Here is a 14202-nt window from a genome sequence, read left to right as displayed (position 1 = left end):
AAATAAAGTTTTTGTTAGGATATATTCATTATGCAGGGGGGGAGATTTGTAGTGACAATTCTAATTAGTCTTATATTGTACATAATTTACATTGTCACCATCGTCTCTCCCCTCAGCCCCTTCCCCACCTATCACTGCTTTTCTATTGTGCTTGTGGGAGCTTCTTAAGCTGGTTCTTATATCCTTTGTATACCTCTCCACTAATGTTTGAGTATTTCCTTATGCTCATTAAATGGACCAGGCTTGCCTTTTACTTTTTCCCTGCTCAAGACATGCAACAAGTCAATTCTCCAAGTCCTGATACCTTGTGGTGAGGATTGGTACTTAGAAGCCCAGATCTAGACGTAGGGGTGTTTATTGCTACTGTGGTAATATTACTCTGGTCTTTTACAATGGAAAGAACTAGGAAACATACACTAAAAAAAAGAATGAACGTAAGTTCACAACTGAATGCTTCTTTTCATTCACAATGAGAAGCACACTTGAAAGCTTCTTCTTCATCTTCACCATTTCATATTTATAATCTAATTTCTCCAATGTTGTTTTGGGTCAGGGTTTCAACGATTATGTTAAAAAGTTATCTGAATTACTTCTAGTTGTATAGCTGTTTTTTGTTTATTTTTATTAGCAGTATTGGGGTTTGAACTCAGGGCCTCATGCTTGCTAGGTAGGCACTCTACCATTTGAGCTATTCCATCAGCTCTAGTTGTTATTATTTTTATATACACATAGATGCATTGTTTTAGTTTGTCTTTTTTTCTTCATTGTTGATTAAACTGGTGTGTGTGTGTGTGTGTGTGTGTGTGTGTGTGTGTGTGTGTGTGTGTGTGTATTGCTAGTGATCAAATGCAGGGCCTCAAACATACTAGGCAAGTGCTACATCATCAAGCTACAGACCCAGCCCTTTAATTTTTTTTATGTTTGTTGGTATGAAGGTTTGAACTCAAGGCTGGCCTGGATCACGATCCTCCTGTTTTATGCTTCCTGCTACTGCTGGGATGACAAGACACACACCACAACCCAGTTTTCAGTTGAGATGGGATCTTGCAAATTTATCTGCCCAGGCTACCCTTGGACTATGTCTTCCTAATCATAGCCTCCCAAGTAGCTAGGATTATAGGCATGAGGCCACTAGCACCCAGTCCTTTAATTTTTTTTTTTTTGGGTGGTATTGGGGTTTGAACTCAGGGCCTACACCTTGAGCCACTCCACCAGCCCCCTTTTTTTGTGTTGTTTTTTTTCAAGATAGAGTCTCTCGAACTATTGGAACAGGGCTGGCTTCGAACCTCGATCCTTCTGATCTCTGCCTTCTGAGTAGCTAGGATTAACAGGCATAAGCCGCCGGTGGCCACCACAAATTCTCTACTGTTGAATTTGTAAGTTGGACTCAAGGCCATGAAGTAAAGGGATCATTTCTCCACCTTCTCTATGCTACATACATATACATATGGAACACAAGAGACAGTCTTGACTTCCATTCTTCAATGTATGAGAATGTAAATGCATCAAAACAAAATGCCCAGAACAGGATATGATACTGACAAATGGAGGCTTCTTGGTGGCTTTTACAGAATGTCAAAAGCACTTCAAAACCCAACTTTTATAAATTCTCAGGTTATAGATATAGCAGAAAGGCCCTGTGGGACATAGCCAGAGTGCTGTATCTGAGAAAGAGGCTAGTCCTATGGAGTATAGTCTGTAGAAGCTTACCTGGTAACAATTCCATTTTCTGCAAGAATGAAGGCTGCAGTAGGATTGGCAGCCCTGATGAGGCTCTGCAGCTGGACAAGAAGAGGGTGCCTTTGCTCCGCAGTGTGACTGGTGAACACCACGTTATTAACCAGGCCTGGGAAATAAAATCAAGAGCACTTCAGCCTCCAGAGCCCTGACTGGGACTGCAGGCTCACACAAACATGGACCCTTGCTCCTTCCTCTAACCGTTCCTTCCAGTAGCCTCCAGTTGTAGACATACCCAGGCATCATTCCATCTCTCCTTCTAGAAGTATGAATGGCTTTAGCCCTGTAGCTACTTCACTTCCTAACTGACTCTAGCTTCTTTTTTTTTTAATTTTTATTTTTTAATTATTCATATGTGCATACAATGCTGACTCTAGCTTCTTAAATTTATTTTTCTGGCTGATATCTAGAGTTCTTAATCAAAGAGCCTTTCCACATCCCTTGTATTTAACTTTATCAGAACCTGGTTCCATTTACCTTTCCCAGTTCAGACTCCAGATGATTATTTACCAAGCACTGACTGTTATATTCAAAGAATGCACACCCAAAGAGTCACATGATTCCAAAATAAGTGTAACACAGATATTCACATAGTGATATAGTAAGAAAGGGGAGCCCATGAAAGGAGAACTTGTGGGTGGGCCACAATCATATCACTCCCATCCCTTTTGGGAAATATAGACATAAAATTCTTAAGACTATGGAGAATGTGAAAATAGGAAAGTTATTATATCATACCACCCCACAGAATTAAAATACCTCTTCTAATTTCATTATTTTCACATAGTTATAATCATAGTATATATGGCATTTCTGCTGTAAGATTACTTGCATTTTTATTATTCAATTTTATTATCTCTTGGAAAATTTCAAATATATACAAAAATAGAGGCAGGTACTGGTGGCTCACACCTATAATCCTAGCTACTCCAGAGGCAGAGATCAGGAGGGTTGGGGTTTGAAGCTGGACCAGGCAAACAGTTTGTGAGTCCCTATCTCAAAAAAAACCCATCACAAAAAAAAGGGCTGGTGGAATGGCTCAAGGTGTAGGCCTTGAGTGCTGGAAAAAAAAAAAAAAAAGACAAAGAAAAATAAGAGTCTCATTGCCTGGTTTCAAGAATTATCAACACTTGGCTAATCATATCCCAGTCTATCTCCTGCCTCACCTACTGGATCATTTGGAAGCCAAACTCAGAAATTCAAATATCTCATCCAAAAATACTTCAGTATTATATCTCAATAATGTAAAGAATCTTTAAAAAAGAGTAATGATTCACTGTAAGTTCCTTTATGTAAGAAATCTAGTCCATGTTCAAATTTCTTGTGTGTGTGTGTTGGTGATACGGGGGTCTGAACTCAGGGCCTTGCATTTGGTAAGCACTCTATTACTTGAGCAAAGACCTTCAGCTCTTTTTGGTTTTTAGTTTATTTTCCACACAGGGTCAGTCTCATACTTTCTGGTGGACTCTAGAAATTCAAATGGAGGAAAACCTCAGCATCTTGCTTCTTCTATTTTATTATTTTATTTTGGTTTTTCTTAAGACAGGGTCTCTCTAGGTAGCCCAGGCTGGCCTTGAACTTGCAATCTTCCTACCTTAGCCTCCTGTGTGCAGGGATTACAGGTGTTCGACACTATGCCTGGCTGTTTCTTCTATTTTAAAAAGGTTCCTTGAGTGCTTGCATAAGGCCTTGAGTTCAAGTCCCAGTATCACACACACACACAAAAAAGGTTCATGGGATTAAAATAATAACATTAGAGCTGGGCACAATGACTCATGCCGGTAATCCTGGCTACTTGGGAGGCTGAGATGGGGAGGATCACACTTTGAGGCCAGCTCAGGCAAACAGTTTGAAAGGCCCATCTCCAAAATAACTCTAGAAAAAAATGGACTACAGATAGTGCCTGCTTTCTAACCACAAAACCCTGAGTTCAAACCCCAGTCCCACAAAAAAAAAAAAAAAAAGGTTCCCTTGTCATTCCCTCACATACCCTTTGTGTTTAAAAGCTTTCATACTAAGATTAACCTTCCCTGAGATCAGGAGGATCATGGTTCAACTGGGAAAACAGTTCATGAGACCCCCCATGTCCAAAATAACCAGAACAAAATGGACTGGAAATGTGGCTCAATCAAATGGTAGAGTGCCTGCTTTGCAAGCATAAAGTCCTGAGTTCAAATCCCAGTTTCACTAAAAATAAAATTAATCTTCCTTGGACAGTGCCAGGGAAGCCTCCAAATGAAGGTTACAACTGTGGTGGCTGTGTTCCTACTCTCACTTCAGAAGATCACTGAAGAGTGAAGGGGAGCCAGCAAGGAGAGCCTGATGTGCAACCACAGGGAGTCACTAGAGCCTCTGGAAGCTGAGTAAGGCAAGGATTCATAGCAGAATAAGAAAAAGAATTATTTGCACATTCTGGGGATAGCAGATACAGGAGCAGGATCCTGCAAGGGGCCTACAAGATTCTCAAGGACAGAAGACAAGAATAGTTTGGTGAGTCTTAAAATGAGGAGCCAAGAGTGGCTGAGCAAAGACCTATAAAGGCCCAGAGACTCTGGTATCTTCTTGGGCAAAAGAGTCAGACCAGTGCAAATGTGCCCACCTGAGGGCAAAATGCACCAGGATCACAGGCACAGGTCTGGCTTGCCTAAGAAAACGCTGGGATCTGGAACTCTGGTAGACATATCCTATCAGAAATCCTGCCTGCCACATATGGACATATACCATATGGACAAATCTTGTGGGTTTGGAATTCTAGGGCAGGAACTGGGCACAGAAAAGGGATTTTGCTTCACAGGGAAACAAGCAAAAGGATTATCCCCAGCATTCCTTCGGCCAGCTATGTAAACTGCCACCTGCCAAGAGGAAATGCCATCTGTGATTGAGGTACAGCAGTTATCTGGTGCATAGGATAAACAGGCCACAATGAGTGGTTTCACCTTGTTAGGGTCAGGAGCTTCCTTCTGTTCTGTATCAAGGAATGAACACCTAGATTTGACCAAGATCTCACTAGTTTGGGCAGTAAGTAAGCAGCAGCTTGGCCTGGCCTGTTTCCTAAGATGGAGAAACATCTTTGCCGTTTGTCTTACCGTCCCAGACTGGGCTAAAGGCCTCCAGTAGTCCAGGAGAAAATGAAGTTCACTTCTTTTATTTGCAGATACTTCTAAAAGTAGGCCATGACAGTAAATATCTCCATTTTGATTTCAAGTCAACATTATAATGAGTTTTGCTTGCTGTTTAAGCACCAAGATTGTTTCCTAGTCCTTGGATTTCTGTAAGACATATCACCCTGGGGCTATAATACAGTCCTTTTTTTCATTATAAAATAATTCGTCATTGTTGAAAGCAATGAATCATGAACAGGAACAGAGGGAGGTAATACGCTCCCTCAGGATATGAAGTGTTTGTCCACTAGTATTAGATCCCACTTCCCAGTGAGCCATCAAATATCCAATGAGAAAGGCAACACCTGCCTTTTACCCCCTCCCTCTCCATACTGCCTATGCCCATGACAAGCCAAGTCAGAGCAGTCCAAAGGTTCTGTGAGCCAGATACAAAAGGAAGATATTTATCAAGGCACTGTCACTCCATAAGCCTGTTGGAGTTCTGCAAACAGCATATATATGGTCATCTGCCCATATCCCTAGCTTTATATAAGCATAGACTCTGACACATGCTGCCTTTGAACAATGAGTTGGATGGCAATATTAATGAAGTATGCCTTCCAAGTGCCAGAGAGAACTTGATCTGACTTGGCCTAGAAGGATTCAGACTAATAGGGGCTTTCCTTTTGAAATATAAACCCAGGGCTATCCCAGGTTCATGGATAATGAAGACAGAGCACTTCCCCAAGGCCCTCTGCCAAGAAAGCCTCATCATCTGTGCTTTTCCTTCATGCAAAAAAAGTAGAGGGGGGCTGGCATAAAGGCTCAAGTGGTAGAGCTCCTGCCTAGCAAGCGTGAGGTCCTAAGTTCAAACTCCAGTACCACAAGAAAAAAAATTCCACACACAAAAAAAGCAGAGGTGCACTGTGGGAGGAAAGTGTCAAGGAGAAAGTGGCTCTAACATTTACAAGAATAAGAAAAAAGCCTAGGACAAGAGAGCAAGTCTCAGGACAACTACTGGCCAGTACCATTAACCAGGCAAACATCTTTTCAACTTCTCTGGAAATACCACTTGTCTGAGTCAACTTTCATTTCCAGTCTGAGCTATAGACCCCCATTCCATCAAGTCTAGTATTTTCCTCTAGCCTACAGGTTTTCTCTTCAGCAAATACGGAGGAGCAATTCAGAAATAACAATTACTTTTTAGGGGGGGAGGGGTCTCGCTATGTAGGCCAGGCTGGAATTCGTGATCTTCCTGCCTTAGCACCCACACCCTTGTCCCAAGTGCTCAGATTATAGGCATATACCACCATGCCTGGCTTTGTTTTTGTTTGTTTGTTTTTGTATTTCTTTTGAGACAGGGTCTTACTATATAGCCCAGGCCGGACTCATGTGATCCTCCTGCCTCAGCCTCCTCAGTGCTAAGATTACAGGCATGTACAATCAGGCATGACAGAAATAACAATTTGTGAAAGCATTCTCCTCTATCATCCTTCTTTTCAAAGCTCCAAAAACCCTAATATATTATTTAGACTTTCTGGTTTCCAATACCTCACTGGCCAGTATCCGTCCCTGGATACTGGCTGACTATACTCCATCCCCTGACTTCCAAACATGTAACCTAGGATCAGACAGGTTGATTATCTCCCAGATGTTTTCTCTTTTGCTTTCTATTTCAAGGACAGGTACCACCAACCTTCTAATCCCCTAAACTGGAAACCTAGGAACCATCCTGGATATCTCTTTTCTGACTCATCACCAGATCCTACTGACCCCAGCCTCCACAAAATCTCCTTAATCTATTTGGGGAAGACACTACAAATGGACTCAGACAACCTATACCCTACCCTGCTGCTGAGATTCAGTTCCTGGAAAGTAAAAGGGACCTCAAAAAGCTACTAACTGGTATAAAAGCTCAACACCCCCCCCACCACCCGCCGCACACACATTCTCACAGGGACCAGCCTCTTGCCCTGAGCAGCACCCAGCTAGCTGTTTCCCAAGATAATAGCTCTGGTATGCTGCTGTCTCTGCTCCCTGTGGACTGGCAATAGGATCAGCTGGGCACAACTGTGATAGGGACACCGAGTTGTTTTCTTCCACTAGATTTCTGCTTGCTGGGCTGGCTCAGGAAGTCCAGCCCCTAGGCATATCTCCTGACAACAATGAGCATTTCATTACCACTGAAGGGAATTTATAATTTATTTTGGATCTCCAGACCCCACAGATAATATGACTAGAAAGTGCAGCTTCAGAGTTGCTAGACGGTAGGACAATGTAAGGTTGAATACAACCTGCAGGATGGGTGAATTTTTCTAAATGTATTCAAGGAGGTGTGGAAAATTCCAGTGTGTGCAGGGGGGTATTAAGGTCCTCTTGGGCCAAACTCTGCACTACTGGAACAGGAGAAATGCATCAAGATTTTGTTGATCCAGAAGCTAGGAATACCTACACAGTCCACTGTCATTAACAACAAGGCCAGGGCAGACTTGAATTCAGGAGTGCTGCTATGGCAGTTTACTGTCGTTAAAAGACAAGCTCTTGAAAGAAATACATCTACCAAATATGATAAAAAGAAAGTTGTCGAAGTTTTCTCTGGATCAATTTTGTTTGCTTTAGATTTTAGGTTTCAGAATGGTAGCAGAATGGAGAGAAATCTGTTGCATCTGTACAGAATATGAAAGGCATGTGAGCAGAAAATGAAGCATACTGCTTACCTTGTGAACACTGGTCAAGACATTTAGGGAAGAGAAATCTAGGAAGAAAAAAGAAAAATATTTTAAAACCATTCATCTCAGAGTTGTCATTGATTATTTCCCACAAAAACGTAAGTATCACTGATATATAAGTTGACGTATTTGATGAGGCAGGTAGTTCTGAGTATTATAGATAGCCATGGTTATTCAAGACATTCACAATGTTGTGCCAAAGCTCCCACACCTTAGAAGTCCCTACATGGCCTATTCTTAGTGGAGGGAGAATGTGGCAGAGAAGATACTGGGAGCAGCACCAGGTCTTTAGCTCTTTTTTTTTTTGTGGTGCTGGGGCTTGAACTCAGGATCCATGGCAGGCACTCTACCTCTTGAGCCACTTCACCAGCTCAGCACTAGGTCTTTAGACTATAGGAAATGGAGGAAAAAAGCTATTTTATTTTATTTATTTATTTTTGCTTGTTTGCTTTTATTAACTATGTTGGGAATCGAACCCAAGGCCTCATGCATGCTAAACAGGCATTCTACCACTGAACTATGTTCCCAGCCATGCTAGCCTTTTTAGAAAAAAGGACACTGTTTTAAGTAGAAGGGAAAATGAGACAAATTACAATTCACCTAACTCTCCTAGGGACCTTTAGGACCAAAACTGCTATGCTTTTTTTAATGTACAAGCTAGAATCTCAGTATTCCTTTAATTCTATTCTTTTTATTATTGTTGTTTCTTTGCAGTGCTGGGAATTGAACCCAGAGCCTTATGCATGCCAGGCAAACCCTTCAGCTCTGAGCTACATCTAACAGCCTTATACTATTCTTAAATTCAATGGTAAATGAAGCAAGAAACTGACTGGATCATAAGTGAAGCAGGACAAGGGGGTGCTGATACAAAGTGTAAGTTAGCTAACAACTAACTGCAGTGAGTTCCAGAGGAAAAACTTATATTCTAATAGGGTTTTAAAACTCTCAAAACAAGGGCTGACAGAGTGGCTCAAGAGGTAAAGTGCCTGCCTAGCAAGTATGAGACCCTGAAGTTAAACATCAAACTCCAGTACTGAAAAAAAAAAGGATTTGCATCCAAAATATGTAAAGAAATCTCAAAAGTCAATAAGAAAACAAAGAAAAAAAAACCCTCTCAAAACAATACAAAGCTGCTCTCAGGAAAACAAGTTAACACTAATAATAGTAGCTGCTGTTTATCAACCTCCTAGTATGGGTGAGGCAGCAGGCAAGCAGTTCATGGACAGACTCCTGCTCTGCCATCCTGACCACCCTGTGCCTTGGGTATTTTAACAGATAAGAAGAGTGGTTTTAGGATAGCTAGGCAGGCTAAACACCTGCCGCATGTGCAAGCTAGAATCTCAGCCATGCAGCTGGGAAGTACTAGGTAGCCATTATTGTCTGGCTCCACAGAGCTCCTGGGTTTCTACACCAGCAAGTGAGTAGCTTGGGGAGACCACTCTTCTGAGCTGTCACTGGTCTAACTGTCAGGTACTAACACTGTTCTGAATTCTGGGAGAATTTCTCTTCCAGAGTTTCCTTGCTGGTGACCTGTCTTCATCCCTTCATTTGATTTCCAATAACAGCTGGACACGCACCACTTAGAACCAAATGTGGTAGAGGAGTGAACTGGATGAATACCACTTTGGGCTGTGGATCCAGTTCTCTTGGTTTTGAAGATGCAAGGAGTAACCCCTGTGAGCCATGAGCAAGATCAAGAGGCCTGAAACAAGGGAAGAGCTCCACGCCAGGGGATCCAGAGAAGAGAACTCACCGACTTCATTGTACTTATAGCCCAGTGGCCTGCTGCACAGCAAATACATTCTTCAGAAACTGCCTGGACTGAGGACATGACTATAGAATCCCTGCCTAACAAGCACAAGGCCCTGAGTTCAAATCCTAGTACTATCAAAAAAGGTGCTCATGTCAAATTGAGTTTCTATGACTTTGGGGTACAAGAATTTAAGATTCTTCTCAGGGTCCTGCTGCCTTCTCACAGCAGCAAGCCATGGTAACTCACATCAGAGGCACCTCAGACAAGGCTGAGTGAAGTTCCCTCCCTCTCAAGGTCTCATATCCAACCACAGGTTGGACATTCATGTTTTAAACTTCTAACAAGGAAATGGGGGCATTAAGTTGCTGACATTAAGCTGCTGGGGATAAAGTATCTAGAACACATAGACTTGCACATATGTACAATTCCCTAAAAATGGAATGCTATTTCTCACATCCGTAGTATCCCTGGCCTTCCAGTTCATATATTGGTTTTCTTCCTAATCCAACTAGGACCTATTGCTATTTCCTTATAATTCTTACATTACATTAATCTTTTATTATGGCACTATCTATACATGATTGTGTGCATGTATGACATTTGGAAAATTAACTTTTTTGAGCATCAGCTCCTTTCTGGTAAAACACTGTAATAATACTTACCTTAAGGGGGAATTTTGATGATTAGAAGGGGTAAAGGATCAACATATACCTGACAAATAGGGCAAAAGAAATATTGGCTTGCTTTTACCCTTCTTACATACTATCTTCTCTAAGTAAGCTACAATATTATTATTATTATTATTTTGTAGCATTGGGTCTTGAACTCAGGGCCTACACATTGAGCCACTCCACCAGCCCTTTTTTGTGATGGGCTTTTTTGAGATAGGGTCTTGCAAATTATTTGCCTGGGCTGACTTCGAACCCCAATCCTCCTGATCTCTGCCTCCTGAGTGGCTAGGATTATAGGCATGAGCTGCTGGCACCCGGCAGTTATAATATTATTGAAGAATACCTGGCACAGAAGTCTTAAATATATCAGGCAAGTCTATACCAACATACAGAAATAATACACTTATTAGGGACCAGATCTTACTCTGAATAACACAAGTAGCTGTGATTATAATATATTCCAGTCCCTTGCACACATATAGTATAGTACCATGCATTCTGCAGTGTACAAAAGTACCTAATTTATATAAAATTCTAGTCAATCAACAAATAATGAGTGATTTAATCTATCCTAAAACATGGGCTCCCAGAATTCTTATGTGCATATCCATGAAACCATGGACACTCCAAGAACCCAGGTTCTTGATTTGTTCCTTGCTGTACTTTCAATGACTAGAATGGTAAGATTAGAATGGATAAGAAACACTTAAAGGTATTTGAAATGAATCCAGAATTAATCACAGGCGAATCTTGCATGACCCATCCAGAATCCAAACTGAACCTACCTCATAGGTTAAAGAGGCCACACTAATCCTCACATTACCTAAGGAAATACAAGCCTTACTATACTTTAACCTCCCCCCCTTTTTTATTGCAAAAATATATCTAGAAGCAATGATACAAATTTTCTCTTTCTTAAGGTGGCCACTAAAAAAAAAAAAAAAAGCCATTCAATATATTGAGTTACCAAGTTTGAAAAAACTTAATTCTCAAAAGACTTTTTCTTATTATAAAAGTCATGCAGGGCTGGAGTACAGCTCAGTGGTTGAGTGCTCTGCCCAGCATGTGCATGTGCATGGGTCAATGTCCAGCACCCGCCAAAAAATATATAATACAAAAGTAACATTAAACTTAATGGTAAAAGACTGGATACTTTCCCTTCTGATCAGGAACACAAGGATGTCTTTTGTTTCTATTTCCACTCAACATTATACTGGAGGTTTTAGTCATAGTTACTGGGTAAGAAAAAGAAAAGCACATATAGATTGGAAAGGAAAAAGTAAAAACATCTCTTTTTGCAGATGACACACTCTTGCATACAGAAAATCCTAAGGAGTCCACAAAAAAAAAAAAAACCTAGCACATGATAATACATGACTTTTGCAAGGTTGCAAGATATAAGATCAACACACAAAATATTTCCATATAATAGCAATGAAAAATATAAAAATTAAATTAAGTTGTAAGCCTGTAATCCCAGCACTAGAGAGACAGAGACAGGAGGATTATGAGTTTGAGGTCAGCCTGGGCTACACAGGAACACTCTGTCTCAAAAAAAACAAAAAGAAAAAAATTCCATTTACAGTAACATCAAAAGAGTAAGATACTAAGGAATAAATTAAACAAAGGAAGTAGAAGACTTGTACACTGAAAGCTATAAAACACTGCTGAGGGCTGGCAGATTGGCTCAAGTGGTGAAGTTCCTGCCTAACAAGCATGAGATCCTGAGTTCAAAAACCCCAGTACCAACCAAATACAAAACAACCAACCAAACACAAAACACTGCTGGAGGCTGGAGTGAGTTTGAGGCCAGCCTGAGCTATATAGTGAGACCCTATCTCAAAAGAAAATAATCAACAAAGGATTCGAGCATTTTTCCAAAGACACACAAATGGTCAAAAAGCAAATGAAAATATGTTCAACATCATTATCGCTAGGGAAATGTAAATCAAGACTACAATGAGATACTACTTTATGCTAGGATAACTTAAAAAAAAAAAAGCAGACAAAACAGGACTAGAGGCATGGCTCACATGACAGAGCACCTGCTTTGCAAGCATGAAGCCCTGAGCTCAAACTCCAGTCCCACCAAAAAACAAAAGACAGATAATGATCATGAGCTTAATGCCAACCTAGGCTACATAGTAAGACCCTGTCTCAAAAAAAAATGTTGGTAAGGACGTGGAGAAATTGGAAGCCTAATACACTGCTGGTGGTAATGTAAACAGTACAGTTTCTTTGGAATGTAGTTCTCAGCTCCTCAAATAGTTAAACATAATAATTCCATAAGGCCCTATAATTCCCCTTAGGTATATATCCAAGGGAACAGAAAACATACTTCCACATGAAAACTTGCACACAAATGTTCATAGAAGTATTATTTATAATAACCAAAGGTATGGCTGGAGGAGTGGTTCAAGTGGTAGTGCACCTGCCTAGCAAGCATGAGGCCCTGAGTTCAAGCCCCAGAAATGCCCAAAAAGAAGATACATTGTAAGCACATATGTACATGTCACAGTGTATCCCCCTGCATCAACAGTGCCTAGCAACTCAATTTCTTTTAAATGTCTGCATAGCAATTCCATTATATATATATATATATTCAAAATTTAATAAGTCTCTTATTAATAGGCATTCAGAGACAGGTACCACTGGCTAACACCTATAATCTTAGCTACTTGGGAGGCTGAGATTGGGAGGATCACAGTTTGAGGCCAGCCCAAGCAATAGCTTGGAAATCCCATCTCCAAAAATAACCAGAACAAAAGGGACTGGAAGTGTGACTCAAGGGGTATAGCACCTGCTTTGCAAGCACAAAGCCCTGAGCTCAAACCCGAGTCACAAACACACACACACACACACACACACACACACACACACACACACACACACACACACAAAGCAATAGTATTATTTGAGGTTCTCATTATGTAAACAGCAAAATTGTGACTATTGCAGAGCACATCTACAAAAGAGAGGTAGAATTCCTACCTTGCCTCAGCTTGGTAGGAATTCTACCTCTCTTTATAAAGGGCAGGAAATTTCTTTTCCAGCCTTCCTTGCAGTCTGGTGCATGCAAGTTCAACCAACTGGATGTACCACAAGATTCCAACTGGCAGTGAGCAAGATGAGTAAGCAGACTCCATTTCTGGTGAAGGAAGTAGTGGAGACATCCCCTTTAGAGAGCCCCACAGGAAGTTTGAGTGTCGCTCCTGACTATCTAGCCAATACTGCAGCCTGACTCTGGCTCTCTTGGAGAATCTGCAAACTATATAATGCCTTTTAAATAGTTCCTTTAGATTTACACATTCTGGAGTAGATTTGGAATTAGAAAACTTTCCCCTGAAACAAAAATGAGTGTCTGTATCTTTGGGGTTTTTTTAATTTTTTTTGTCTTTATTTTTGAATATCTTTGCATATTTGTACAAACATAACTGTATGATGCAAATTTCTAACAACGAAAGTCAAATTTGTCTCCAAAGAGATTAATGATTTTACATTCCTATCAACATATATCGATTTTCCCACATTGTTGCTGTGTAATAAATCATCCCAAAGCTAAGTGGCTTAAAATAATTACCATTTATTTCTTATGATTCTACTGGGCAGAACAGAATTGGATTGGCTGGGCAGTTGCCTTTGCCTGGAGCAGTTTAGCTGGGGGTGGTGTCTACGACAGTCTCACTCTCAGGCCTCAACCCAGATGGCAGGGGTGGGATGACTGGGTCCTCTCTCCACATGGCCTCTCATCCTCCGGTAGCCTAGGTCAGGCCTATTCACTTAGTGGTTTCAGCACCAGGAGCAAGAGAGGGAAAATGCCAATGTGCAAATGCTTCTCAAGTCTCTGCTCCTTTCATGCAATATTAATGTCCCATTGGCCAAACCCAAATTCAACTTTTCAGTTCTTTTTTTCAGGTGAACCAGATAGAAGCAGGAAGCAGAGAGCAACTCTTTAGTTCCTGATGGAAAGGGCTGCTTTGCTGTGGCCACATTTTTAATCTACCAAAAGTTGGCCATGTAAGTATATTTTCCTTTTTATGATTTATGGAATTAATTAACCCGAGTTTCTTTTCTTTTTTTTTTTTTTAGTGTTGGGGATTGAACCCAGGGCTTCATACATGAAGCTGTAACACCTCTGAGCTACACCCCTAACTCCTTAAATTTTTTAATGGATGGGTTTAAGTTTAATAACCTTCTAGTCTTTTTTTTTT

The 14202-nt window shown here is 40.8% G+C and overlaps 1 protein-coding gene across 3 annotated transcripts in view; it reads right to left on the bottom strand.

Moving 5' to 3' along the window:
• The window catches only part of Dnaaf9 (dynein axonemal assembly factor 9), a 130493-nt gene that overhangs the window by 14894 nt on the left and 101397 nt on the right, over positions 1–14202 (bottom strand). For all 3 annotated transcript variants that reach the window (XM_074074429.1, XM_074074430.1, XM_074074431.1), the window contains exons 29-30: positions 7556–7593; positions 1711–1846 (exon numbers count right to left, since the gene is read on the bottom strand). In XM_074074429.1, coding sequence (XP_073930530.1) covers positions 1711–1846; positions 7556–7593 — 174 coding nt within the window. The remainder of the gene's footprint in view (positions 1–1710; positions 1847–7555; positions 7594–14202) is intronic.

The sequence above is a fragment of the Castor canadensis genome, chromosome 5, assembly GCF_047511655.1.
Source record: "Castor canadensis chromosome 5, mCasCan1.hap1v2, whole genome shotgun sequence".
In the NCBI taxonomy this organism is placed as follows: Eukaryota; Metazoa; Chordata; class Mammalia; order Rodentia; family Castoridae; genus Castor; species Castor canadensis.
The sequence above is the reverse complement of the archived record's forward strand: the minus strand, read 5'-3'. Positions and strand labels throughout refer to the sequence as shown.